This window comes from Euprymna scolopes, chromosome 16, assembly GCF_053919585.1.
Source record: "Euprymna scolopes isolate OS-2025 chromosome 16, ASM5391958v1, whole genome shotgun sequence".
Taxonomy (NCBI): Eukaryota; Metazoa; Mollusca; class Cephalopoda; order Sepiida; family Sepiolidae; genus Euprymna; species Euprymna scolopes.
In genome coordinates, this window is record NC_136497.1 from 138,050,937 (window position 1) to 138,064,104 (window position 13,168).

Genomic DNA, 13,168 nt, shown 5'->3' on the forward strand with positions numbered 1-13,168 from the left:
TTTGATTTATAAATTTTTTTTTTTTCAACATTTCTCTGAATAAAATGTTCATTTTTTTTTAGTATTTTAACTGATTTGTGTCATTTTTTTTTTTTTTTTATCAAAGTTTGTAATATAATTGCATGCTAATTCGGCACAATTCTTATAACTTCTGATGTATTTCTTTTATCTACAAGTTTTTTGTTTTTTTTTCTCTTTCAGGCTAGCACCATGGCTCATATGCAACTAGAAGTCGAAAAACAAATGAAGAAAAAATCACCAATTGCTGAAATGGTAAGATACTATTTTAGACAAAAATAAATAAAACAAAAAAAATTTTTATTGATAAGCCATCCATGTGCATACTCCAAACAGAGCTTCGTCACATGCTTGAGAACAAAATTCTGACCCAAGATCAATTATTTTGTGCCATTATCTGTATGGATTAGCAAATTATATTGACATATGTATATCACCAAAACCTGTACACTTAGACTTTTATGATCCTTTACTTGTTGAAGCATTGCACTGTCAAGCTGTTAAGAAACGTCTGCAATGTTCTGCAGAATGTAATGACTAATGTTTGGATCTTTATCTATCTGGTCGGGCGCCTTGTCTGGACCAATGTGACTACCTCTCTCCAGACTTCCCTATCTTCCATCGGTGTCTCAGATGTTCAGGATCACAGTTGGCGACATATGCAATTTGCTGAATGTACATTGATCTAGGTCATCTATGCTCGTGCACCCATTCCGTGAAGTCCACAGCAATATATTTCTCACCAGCTCTTGTCTGGCAATGACCGGCAAATCGTAGACATGGCTCCCTGATGGTAGTAGATATGGCAGGTAGGCTGCCATAAAGTTGCTACTTCATGGGATGATCTTGCCAAGATATATTTAACACTTTGTAGCATGTGCTGTCTAGCTTTCTTTCTCAAAAACAAGTGTTGGGATGATAAAGCAAAATTGAAAAAAGAATCTGAATCTTTTAGGGTATTGGAATCAGAAAAAAAATGTGCTAATTTTTTATGCAAAAGTATTTTTTTTTGCATTTTTTTTTTTTTTATTAAATTTTCCATTGCTCATACTAATGGTAGAATGTTAAATATTGATTTTAATCAACAAATAAAACTATAAAGTATAGATCACCCCTCACCTCTCCCATTGTGGTTTTTTTTTTTTTTTTACAAAGGAGTCGCCACTTATCAAGGCCTGAAGGCCACTCGAGGATAAAGGGTAATGAGTGTACGGTAGTCAATGGGAAAATATCGTAGTGATCATTAGTAGTGGAAATTTGGTAAATTGGATGACTTTAGGGGACGGTTCATCAAGAATTTGTTTACATTGGACTTGAATCAATCGGAAAACAGAACAGAGTTCCACAGGCCTGCAGTTCTAAGAAAGAAGCTTTGTTCATGGAATCTTCGTTTAGGTTTAGACGCAGATAAAGAGTGGGGGAAATTATTAATAATGGTTTCAGCTATTTTAGTGTTTTTGTGAAAGTCAAGTAAGAGGGGACAATAGATTGGAACTCAGACGAGCACTTGCCATGAAAATAGCAATAAAGCAGAGACAGGCTCACGATGTCTCTTCTGTGTTGCAGGGAAAAGAAAAGGGCATCTCTCACTAGGCCATGAAGTCTATTTTGAACTCTGTCAAGGCAGGATAAAGATTTCTTGCAGCTCCTGCCCAGATGGGGCAACAGTACTCCATCCATGGACATACTTGGCTCTTATTAAGACGGGGATCAGAGCATTGATAATGTAAAGACAGAAGCTTGGTTTTAGATACATTAAAATTAATCAGCCACCTCTTTCCCCATTGCATCATATGCTCAAGATCAGAGGAGAGAGAAACAGAACGTGGTCATTTACAGTCTTTGAAGTGTTGCCATAGATGGTAGTGTCATCAGCATAAATGTCTACAGATGATCTTAGGGTGTGATTTGGGAGATGTGGATCATAAAAAATCAAAAGCAACACATTTTTTTTTTTTTTTCACTTTTTATTAAATTTTTAAAACTTTGTTACTGTTTTTTTTTTTTTTACTTTAACAAATTTTCTTTAAAGCTTTTTAAAAAAATTTTTCGGTGATTCTAACTTCCTTTTTGGAAGTTTAACATTTTTAGCATTTTTTTAAATAACATTTTCATAAAATAGTCGACTTTTTACTTTTTTTAACTTTTTAAAAAAATTTTTACTGTTCTTTAAAACTATTTTTTTAAACTTTTTTTATAACTTTAAAAAAAAAAAATTTTTAACTACTTTTTAACTTTTTATTTTAAATTTTTTAAAAACTTTTTTAATGTATTTCTTTAACTTTAAACTTAAAAAAAAATTAACTTTAAATTTTTCGGAGATTATAACTTTCTCTTTGGAAGTCTAATGACATCTTTAGGTTTTTTTTTTTTTAAAGTAACATTTTTATAAAATAGTCACCTTTTCTTAAGGTTTTAAATCTGTGTGTTAATACAGAGGCAGATAGAAAGTTTGGTAATGCTTCAAGAAGCGACATTCCAAATTTTTTTTTTTTTTTTTTTTTCTGGTCTTGGATATTTTTCATGCTATTTCTTTCTGATGTGACTTTATACTTTAACTTTATTTTCTGTCCTGTTTTTTAAATTTTTTTGAATATATATATTTTTTTATTCCAGGTTGGAATTCCTGGTTTTGGTGATGGCCGCCAGAAAAGACTTCATCGAAAAATCCTGTTAGACATGAATGTGGCTCAATTACAAGTCATTGTTAATGACCTTCTTTCACAGATTAAAAGTAAGAATATCTTTTTAATCTATCACCCCCCCCCTCTTTTTGTATATGTAATAAGAAAATCAAATTTTGGTGCTTCTTTGGTATTGTAACCAAATTTGAAACATTGAATTTCAAGTGAAACCAATGGTATCTACTTAATTGTCATGTCACAGTAATTAACATATCCAAAAATTATGAAAAACAATAACGTCGAAGATTAATCTGTAAATATAAAAGCGTAAATGTGTGTATGTTCGCTTTTTGTGTATGTCCATGAAAGACTTTTTTCCGAGAAGTGATTGGTCGACTCCCTTCTTCTTAAAACTTTAAGGGTCGCCTGTCTATTTAATTTGCCCGACTTTTAAAAGATAAATATTCAAGATTTTTTTATCGCCACATGTGCATTAAGCTTTTTCGTATAAAAAAAGAAAGCGAACAAACTCGCGGTGAATAAAACACTGTCCCGCACTCAAAGTTGACGTCATTAACTAATCAAAAACGGGCACCTGCCAAGTCGCACATTTTTTTTTTTTTTCACACTTTATTATTTTCCAACTGCGCGTCAAAGCTTCTATTTTTTTTTATTTTATTTTTTTTTAAACAACCAACGATTTTTGTTTTCATTTACCCAAAAACACACACACACCTACAAACACTCGGGCAATGCCGAGTACCCCTCGCTAGTTATTAATGAAAATAGTTTTCGAAGACAATTAGTGAAAATTGAGTTTTGCTAAAAAAAAAAAAAAGAAAATGGAGAGTTCAACTCTTAACAAGGGAGGTAATTATTTTCTGAAATCTTAGGCCAATTTCAATTTTCGTTAATTATCTTTGGAGACTGTTTTCATTAATAATTAATTTTCTATCTCTATCAAGACAGCAAATGGTGCTCTAAGTAGCACCCCCACCCCGATGTGTCATCAATACTTCATCTTAGGACGTATTTGGCTCTCATAAAATAAATAATTTTTTTTCTTTTCTTCTATCCTGTTAACCTTGCAATCTATTTAGCACAGTAACGAAAAAATCAGATGCTATATATTATTTTTTTTTGGGGGGGGGGGGATCATTTGAGATGAGGCTTCATAATTTGTGTATTCATTTTTTTTTTTTTCTTTTTTTTTTTTTTTTTTTTTTTGAAGACTGTTATTCTCATCTTCATAGTTGTTGTTTCACCATGTTTCAACCAACTCATCCTTTGGCCTTCTTCGGGCGGTTAACTGCGACAGCATAGGAATCCTGAGTCTTGTAATTGTATCCCCAATAATTACTGCCTTCCATAGTTGTTGTCTCACCAAGTTTTGGCCAACTAATCCTCCGGCCTGCTTCGGGTAGGATTAAAGAAGGTCAGAGGAATAGTTGGCCAAAACGTGGTGAAACAACAACAATGAAGATGAGGATAACAGTCTGCAAAAAAAATGAATATGCAAATTATGAAGCCTCATCTCAAAGGATTCTCAAAAAAATATAATTAAAAAAAAAAAATAATATAATATCATTTGGTATGGACCCGATCATGGAAAACCAGATAAGAACATTAGACCATAAAAAAAGTCTGGAAACTTATTAAAGGCAACTTGTATCACTGGTCTCTTACTCTTGGACAGAGTTCAAAAAAGATTCTCAAAACTAATAGGTCTCACATTATCAAGCAGATATTTCAATGGAATATGCTCCAACAAAATTTAGATACTTGTACCGCCTCGACTTGAATACCTCTGACTAACATGACAAACCAAAAACCCACCTCTACACCGTAGAGATCCCTAGATCCCAAAAAGCCTTCTACTGTAATAGTTTCTTCCTCTAAGCTGCTAGACTTTGGAAATCCCTCTCAGATCTCTGCTTTCCGGACTCTACTGATATGCAGAGGTTCAAATGTAGTGGGAATAGGCATTTCGCTGCTCAACTCCCTACATGATATCCCTGTAGATTTGGTCCAAATAGTAGCCCCTTATGTCCAAGGGGCACTGTGCCTTGTTTGTAGTAAAAAACAATAAAATAAATAAAACTAATTGATCAATTTACATAATTTTCGGAATATGACGATTTCGTTTTGTCATGGGTATTTACATCATGCAAATTTTTCTCGTGTTCTGTAATATAGGGAGAATTCTAGACAAGAACCAAAATCCCAACTATGGCATCTTGAATAAAAATACATAATTCTTTCTAAAATATAAAAATTTATTTTACCCCTTTTCTCCAATGCCTTAGATTAATGTCATTTTTTTTTTAAATGTCTAATTATTGTCACGTGTGTGTGTGTCTTTCTCTTGACAGGCCTTAATGAAGATTTGGTTCAGATGTTATTGGACCGAGACGACCTTCACATGGAACAAGATTCTATGTTGGTTGATATTGAAGATCTCACTAGGTAAACAAACACATTCATTTATTTATTTTCCCTTTTTCTTTGTTTTTTTTTTGGGGGGGGGGTTCCTTCTTGGTTTTTTTCTTTCCGTTTTTTCCTTAGTTTTCTTTTTCCTTTTTGTTTCCTTTTTTCTTTTCTTCCTTTTTGTTTTCCTTTTCCCATTTTGGTTTTACTTTTTTCTTTTTTTTTATTTCTTTTTTCTTTTTTTTTTTTTCCTTTTTCCTTTCCTTTTTCTTTTCTTTTTCTCTTTCTTTCCTGTTCCGTTTCATTACCTTCCCTTTCTTTTACAAAACTTTTATCATCATCATCATTATTATTATTATTATTATTAATAATAAATTTTAACCTTAAACTCCAGAAGATGCAATTCACATCCACATTTATTTTCTTAAAAAATTCTAAATATTTGAAAAAAAAAAAAAAATGGCTTGAATCTAATTCGTAATAAAAAGAAAAATAATTTATTTTTTCAGCATTGAAACAGTTTAAAATTATCTCTTTAAAGTTTTATAAAAAAAAAAGTTTCTAACAAATCCCATATCGGCCATATTTCCCTTGCATAATAAATATACAAATCAATTAATTGGATTTTTTGTAAAAAAAAAAAAAAAAAAATGTTGGTGTTTAAGATAGTTAACAGATTGATTTTTTATATATTTCCTTGTAACCAAAAACAATATTGCTTAGTAAATTGTCATGGCGGAAATAGTAATATATCTACATATTCTGAAATTTTATCAAGTAGAAAAACTACTGTTGTGTTTTTAGTAAAAACAAAATCACTTTATGCTAAAATGTTGGTCGCTATTCAAAGATGGCGGCCAACATTTCAGTGTCTGAGTTATGTCCCTTGTGTTTGAAATCTTACTGTCTGTATTAAAACATCCATGAAAAAATGTAATTTTCCCTATTTTTTGTAAAAATTACTTTCAACTATAAATAGCATTCGCATCGAATGTTCATAACATTTGGATATATTACTATTTTTGACATAACAATTCATATTTTTGCTCGCAAGAACATATTTCAAAAATCCATCAGCAGACTCTATCTTAACATGCGCCAAAATGTTTTTATTCGAAATGGTGAAAGTTCATTTATTTACATTATTTGCACATCAAGAGAAACAAATTTCACTGTTCTGTTCAAACAATTAACTTTAATAGAAACATACTTTTTAAAGTAGTTTAGAATTCTTTTTTTTTTTTTTTTTTCAAATTAGATTTTTATCACATACTAGCAGTTCAGTCTGGCTTTGATCAGACCCTATGTACTGTTCATAACTTTATGTGCATATGTGTATATATATAGATCAAAAAGTTTGACTTATGTCCAGGTAAATTACATCTAAAATTTCAAGTGTTCAAACCCAAACTTGGCGGAGGAGTTTGGTAGAGTCTGCAATGGTCAACTCTTTCAATTTTTACCTCTTGGCAGTCAAATTTTCACTACAAAACTGATTAAAAAGCTTGTTGCATGCCTGAATACCCTTTACGTAAAATTTCAAATGTTTAGACCCAAAATTGGCTGAATAGTTTGCTAGAGACTGCAAAGGTCAAATTTTTTTAACTTTGACCCCTTGGCAGCCAAATTTCCAGCCAAAAACCAATTAAAAAGCTTGCCCTATGTCTGAATACACTTTATATAAACTTTCAAATGTTTAGACCAAAGATTGGCTGAGTAATTTGGTAAAGACTGCAGAGGTCAATGTTTATTAACTTTGACCCAATTTTGACCCCTTAAAATTTGTTTTGGGCTCAAATCAAATTAAAAAGTTTGATCCATGTCTAGGTAACCTACATCTAAAATTTCAAGAGTTTAGACCCAAAATTGCCAGAGGAGTTTGATAGAGTTCTCAAAGGTCAAATCGTTGAACTTTGACTCCTTGATAGCTAAATTTCTGTCCGAAAACCAATTAAAAAGATTTTCCCAAATCTCAATACCTCTTATGTCAAATCTCGAGTCTGTAGAAAATTGACAGAGTAGTTTGGTAGGGAAATGTACACACACACACACACCCACGCAGTCAATTTCACTTTTATAGATATATAGATGTGTAGTAAAGTAACTTGATTTCAGTAGTCCATGCATAAATTACAAAAATTGTTTATGTTGTCTACAATTTATGATAAACTTATATTTAAAAAAAAATTAAATCGAAAACTAAATTCTATGGTCGGGTGGATGAAGGTTAATCAGGAATTGGAAAAATCAGAACAATTTAGGGTATGAGAATCAGAAAAAATTTGTGTCTATTTTTTGATGCCAAAAAAGATTCTTTTATTGTATCAGAGCACGTATGAGCACATAGAAAAATATCAGTAGCAGCTGTAGGATAGCTGGCTTGCAAAGATATTAGCAGCAGTAGCCGCAAAAAAGCACATATGCAAATTAGGAAGTGTGCGTGGGCTTGCGTCACAAGAAAAAGATAAAAAAAAAAGGACAGCACGAGGTCAAGAGAAGCAAAGTGGCCCCATAGTGGTGAGAGACTTTTAAGCTGGTGTCGAGAAAGCAGGGTTTTGTTAATTTCATGTAAGACAAAATTAATAGTTATAAAAAACAATTAGCAGAAATTGTTTAGAAAGTAAGGGTAATAAATTCTATTTGCACTTGTATATTTCTTTCTTTCCAGTTTTATTTTCATGAATTACTAAAGTAAAGTTTCATTTTTATGAATTACTAAAGTTTTATTTTTATGAATTACTAAAGTTTTATGTCATGAAATACTAAAGTTTTATTTTTATGAATTACTAAAGTAAAGTTTTATTTTTATGAATTACTAAAGTTTTATTTTTATGAATTACTAAAATTTTATTTTATGAAATACTAAAGTTTTATTTTTATTAATTATTGAAGTAAAGTTTTATTTTTATGAATTACTAAAGTTTTATGTCATGAAATACTAAAGTTTTATTTTTATGAATTACTAAAGTAAAGTTTTATTTTTATGAATTACTAAAGTTTTATTTTTATGAATTACTAAAATTTTATTTTATGAAATACTAAAGTTTTATTTTTATTAATTATTGAAGTAAAGTTTTATTTTTATGAATTACTAAAGTTTTATGTCATGAAATACTAAAGTTTTATTTTTATTAATCATTGAAGTAAAGTTTTATTTTATGAAATACTAAAGTTTTATTTTTATGAAATACTAAAGTTTTATTTTTATGAAATACTAAAGTTTTAGTTTTATTAATTATTGAAGTAAAGTTTTATTTTTATTAATTATTGAAGTAAAGTTTTATTTTTATTAATTATTGAAGTAAAGTTTTATTTTTATGAATTACTAAAGTTTTATTTTTATGAATTACTAAAGTTTTATTTTATGAAATACTAAAGTTTTATTTTATGAAATACTAAAATAAAGTTTGATGCCATGTAATGTTATATTGTTATCTTCTGTTGGTTTTTTTCTTTTAAAATTTAATTTACTGTTATCAAATGATAAATATTATGAGGGGTGTGCAATAAGTAATGCCCCTGACCCACTTCCCATAGCAGTAGAGCAACGAAACTTGGCACAGTTATTAGTCTTTCTCTACATAGGAACCACCCAGAGTTATGCATTTCTCCCATCGTTTGATGCAGCTCTGGAGACCGTTTCTGTAGAACACCCCAGGTTGGTCCTCCAACCACGACGTGACTTCAGAAATCAAGGCTGCATCATCTGGGAAATGCTTTCCTTTCAAAAACAACTTCATGGCTGGGAAGAGGTGAAAGTCAGAGGGTGTAAGGTCAGGAGAGTAGGGAGGATGGGGGAGGATTTCATAACCACACGCCTGTGCTTCTGATCTGACAACATGCGAGTTGTGGACCGGAGCGTTGTCCTGCAGGAGGAGGGTACCTTTGCTGATCTTGCCCCGACTCTTGATTTTGATAGCTTCCCTTAATTTCCTCAAAAATGAAGCATAATAGGCTCCTGTAATTGCGGTACCCTTTGCCAGGACATCTGTTATCACTACTCCATCCTGGTCCCAGTAGACTGTGAGCATGACTTTGCCAGCGGAGGGCTGCACTCTTGCCTTCTTTGGAGGTGGTGAGTCCAAGTGCTTCCACTGCATTGACTGGGCTTTTGTCTTTGGATCATAGTGATGGACCCAGGTTTCATCCTGTGTAATCAGTCTTTTGAAAAACTTTGACTCATCTTCTTGGCACATCTCCAAATTCATCCTTGAGCACTCAACACTTTCTCGCTTCTGGAATGGTGTTAGCAACCTGGGAATCCATTTGGCAGACAACTTATGCAAATGGTCATGAATGATAGTTTCTACATACCCTGTACTAATCTTGACATCTTGAGCTATTTGGCGAATAGTAATGCACTGATCTTCCAAAATGGCAGCCTCAACTTGACGGACAGATGCCTCATCAATGGCAGAAGGGGGGGGGGCGACCAGGTCTGGGAGCTGTTTCCACAGACTTCTGGCAATGTTTGAATTCACGATGCCAGCGTTTTACAAGGTCATATGATGGGGCATTATCACCATAAGTTTCTTTCATTTCATCAAAAGTCTCCTGTGGTGTGCGTCCTTTCAAATACAAAACCGGATCACTGCTTGACATTCAACAGGCTCCATTTCACTCCTGACTCTGTTCAAACACCTGTAAAACACCAGAATTAGTTCAGAGCTGTAATTTGCCGCATAACCCGTAGAGATATAAATCATTGCACATGCAAAATTTCAGCTAGATCAGATAACTGGAAGTGGGTCAGGGGCATTACTTATTGCATGCCCCTCGTATTTTGATTTTAAACTACAGTAGAACCAAGATCTATAGATGCCCCCCCCCCGTCCCAACAAATTTATTTTTTACATTTGCAAAATTATATGCACATATTATGAGGTTTTTACAGTAAGCAAAAAAAAGCATTTTTTTTTTTTTAAATAAACAAAAATTCTATAGGTTAATATTTACAGGTTTTTAAAGAATCAGAATCCGGAATTTCGAAGAGACTCTGTGATTGCATCGGAATAGGAGAAACATATTGGAATCATGCCATTGCTATTATTTTGTTTCCTCTTTTTAAAATAACATGTAAAATCAAAAATGGAAGATCATAAATTAAAATTTCAGGTGATGAATGCATAAGTTCAGTCATCATAACAATGCAATTTGCAATTCCCTCTGATCCATTTGGGCAGAAAAAAAATAATGGAGGCATTACTTTTGGAACATCTCTCGTATAATTATACAAAACTGATGCAATGAATATATCTCACAAGAATATGATTGGCTGGTTAAGCCATAAATACGGACGGGTATAGTCGCCTGGGACAATGTTGAAAGATACACGTAAAACTTAAGCATGATTACGAACAAGTGTTCATTACAGTGACTTGCTGGGTTGTATGACTTGATTAAAGCAGACAAGACCACTCAGCTACTTCAAGCAAATAAATCTTGTCTCGAAAACTTAATCAAATTTTGACTAAATCACAAGTGAGTTTATTGCAAGAAAAATAAGTTCTGTGTAGGCATTAAAATTTTTTGTTTTTTGTTAAATATTACTATATGAGAAATCTTTACGAATTAAAATCTACTGAGAAATACACATTTTGTATTGAGAGAAAAAAAATCTGTGTGTGCACTAATTTTTTTTTTTTAAATATTATGTGAAAAATGTTTTCAAATTAAGATCTATTGAGAAATACATACTTTAAATATGTAAAAAATTAGGTAAAGAATTTGCAATATCCTCTGGCGGAATATAAAAAAGCTTCCGGCAAAGTTATCCAATATGGTCCAAATGGACAGCCATTTTGTATAACTCATTATTCTTGCTAGCTCAGGTAGTCATTTTTATATTAACTTTATATGCAAAAGTCATTCCCCCCATAATCTAAAATGTTAGGTTTTTTTTTTTGGTTTTTCAAAAAGGTCTACAATGTTTTACTGAAAATGTTAACTTGCATGAATTTGTAAATTTTCTCTCAACTTTTCAATCCTTCTGCAAACCTTTCAGTTTGTATTTCAATCTTTTTTTTATAAAATTTAATTTTTTCTTTTTTTATTTATTTATTTTGTTTTTTTTCCAGACGGGCACAGGATTTTGCCAAAAAGATAAATTCAAAACAAAAGAAGGACAAGAAAAAATAACCAAACCATTTTTTTTCTTTCTTTTCTTGTGGACCAGATTTTGAAAGTGAAGAATACGAAAGCAGCTGCTGTAACCAGTTGCAGTGATGACTTTAAACTCCACTGTGTGGACTGATTAAGAAAAAGAAACCGATTTTCTCTCTCTTTATCTCTTTATCTATCTCTCTTTCTCTATCTCTCTCTGCGTGTGTGCATATGTGTCAGTGTTGTCTGAATCTCTTGGTAGTATTTTGGCATTGTTTTCGTCTTTCTTAAAAATGCATAGAAATCTTTTTAACAACATTTTTTTCGTTAGCTTTCTTCCTTCAAACACTTTGTAAATTACAGCAGCAATGATTTTTTTTTTTTCTTTAACATGTCAATTCTAAAAAAGAATAAATCTTTTCCCAATCTTTTCCTCTTCATGGAAATGCACGTGTTATCAGCCTAATGGATAACATTGTGTACTATGGAGTCTACAATGCTGAGTTCACATCTTCACAAAAGTTTTACGTTCAAATACATACTAATAATGTTGGGGGAGGTATGATACCCTAGTCCCTCTTCCCCAGTTAATTTGTGTTCATTTAATTGTATACAATTAATCATTTCGGCACAAGGTATTGTTTTGCATTAAATAACTTTTAAAAAAAAAAAGGTATTGATACATCAAAATGCAAATAAACCGTCTCCTCTTTCCATTTAGGCAAGATTTTTAAAATGGTTGTCATCCGGATGACATATTGTGTCATTTCAAATTCAGTTTTCGTCATCTTTTGAGTAAAAAAAAAAACACTCATTTTTTCTTTTTCCTTTTTTTTTTTTTATTAAGTTTGTTTCAAGTGTTGACATGTCAAAAACATAAGTTAGGATTCTTGGTGAACACCATTCGGCAGACTCTTTAATGAGGGCCCAGGAGAATGTGTGTGTGTATGTTGCCCAGTCATAAAATATGCTTAAATATGATATTTTAATTTATGCAAATTTCGTATCTATCATTATAGAGACAATCCTGAATTATTATATTGTACCAAATGTATATATATATAATGGTGATTTCAAAAGTTTAAAAAAAAAACGACTTGGGTGCCATCAGCTAAAATCGAAACCAAAACATTTGGCTCTCTAGCAATATTCGCTACCCTATGACCTAAGGACAGATGAACACCAAAACTTTAGTATTAATGCAATTGAACATATAAATGTGTATTTGCGCATGCGTAGAGTATACACTTTATATCAATTCATGCTTGCCAAGTTCCGATTTTTCAATGTTAACCACTTAGCAGCTATTTTTACCAGCTAAAAACCTAATCAAATTTGTTCCACAGGTTCGATTCCCCTATATATCAAGTCTATAGATAAAATAATTGACAAAGGAATGTGATAGAGGTCATTCCACACACAGACAAGGATACTTTATTTTTGTATATATATATATATATATATATATATATATATATATATATATATATATATATATGATGAAAATAATGGAAATAGTATTCCGACAAAATAGAGAAAATAAAAAAGGAACAAACCGTATTATGTGTTCACCAACGTTTCGTCTTTATTTCGAGACTTCCTCTGGGTGAATGAGATTAAGAAACCAAAAAATATACCAGTACAAAAAATATTTGAAAAAGTTTCACGTGCACAGTGTGACGCAGTTCTATTTAAGAGAAATGGAAAAATTGATGTTGGAAATTCAAAAAGGAAGGGGGGCTGGCGCTGTTAAAGAGAAAGGAAATTTTAGTGACGTCATATAGTCGTTAATTTAATTTTAAAACTATGAACGCAAGTTTATATTCTTATTGGGAAAAAGATATATCTGTTGAAATTTAAATATAAGTTTGTAACAGGAATGAAATTTTTTACATAAAAAACACTAATTTCATTCCTGTTACAAACTTATATTTAAATTTCAACAGATATATCTTTTTCCCAATAAGAATATAAACTTGCGTTCATAGTTTTAAAAT

The 13,168-nt window shown here is 31.5% G+C and overlaps 1 protein-coding gene across 3 annotated transcripts in view; it reads left to right on the top strand.

Moving 5' to 3' along the window:
• The window catches only part of LOC145296127 (uncharacterized), a 169,016-nt gene extending 157,173 nt beyond the window's left edge, over positions 1-11,843 (top strand). For all 3 annotated transcript variants that reach the window (XM_080142279.1, XM_080142280.1, XM_080142281.1), the window contains 4 exons: positions 202-273; positions 2,635-2,752; positions 5,015-5,108; positions 11,147-11,843. In XM_080142279.1, coding sequence (XP_079998405.1) covers positions 202-273; positions 2,635-2,752; positions 5,015-5,108; positions 11,147-11,207 — 345 coding nt within the window. In that variant the 3' untranslated portion in view covers positions 11,208-11,843. The remainder of the gene's footprint in view (positions 1-201; positions 274-2,634; positions 2,753-5,014; positions 5,109-11,146) is intronic.
• Positions 11,844-13,168: the final 1,325 nt, after the last annotated feature.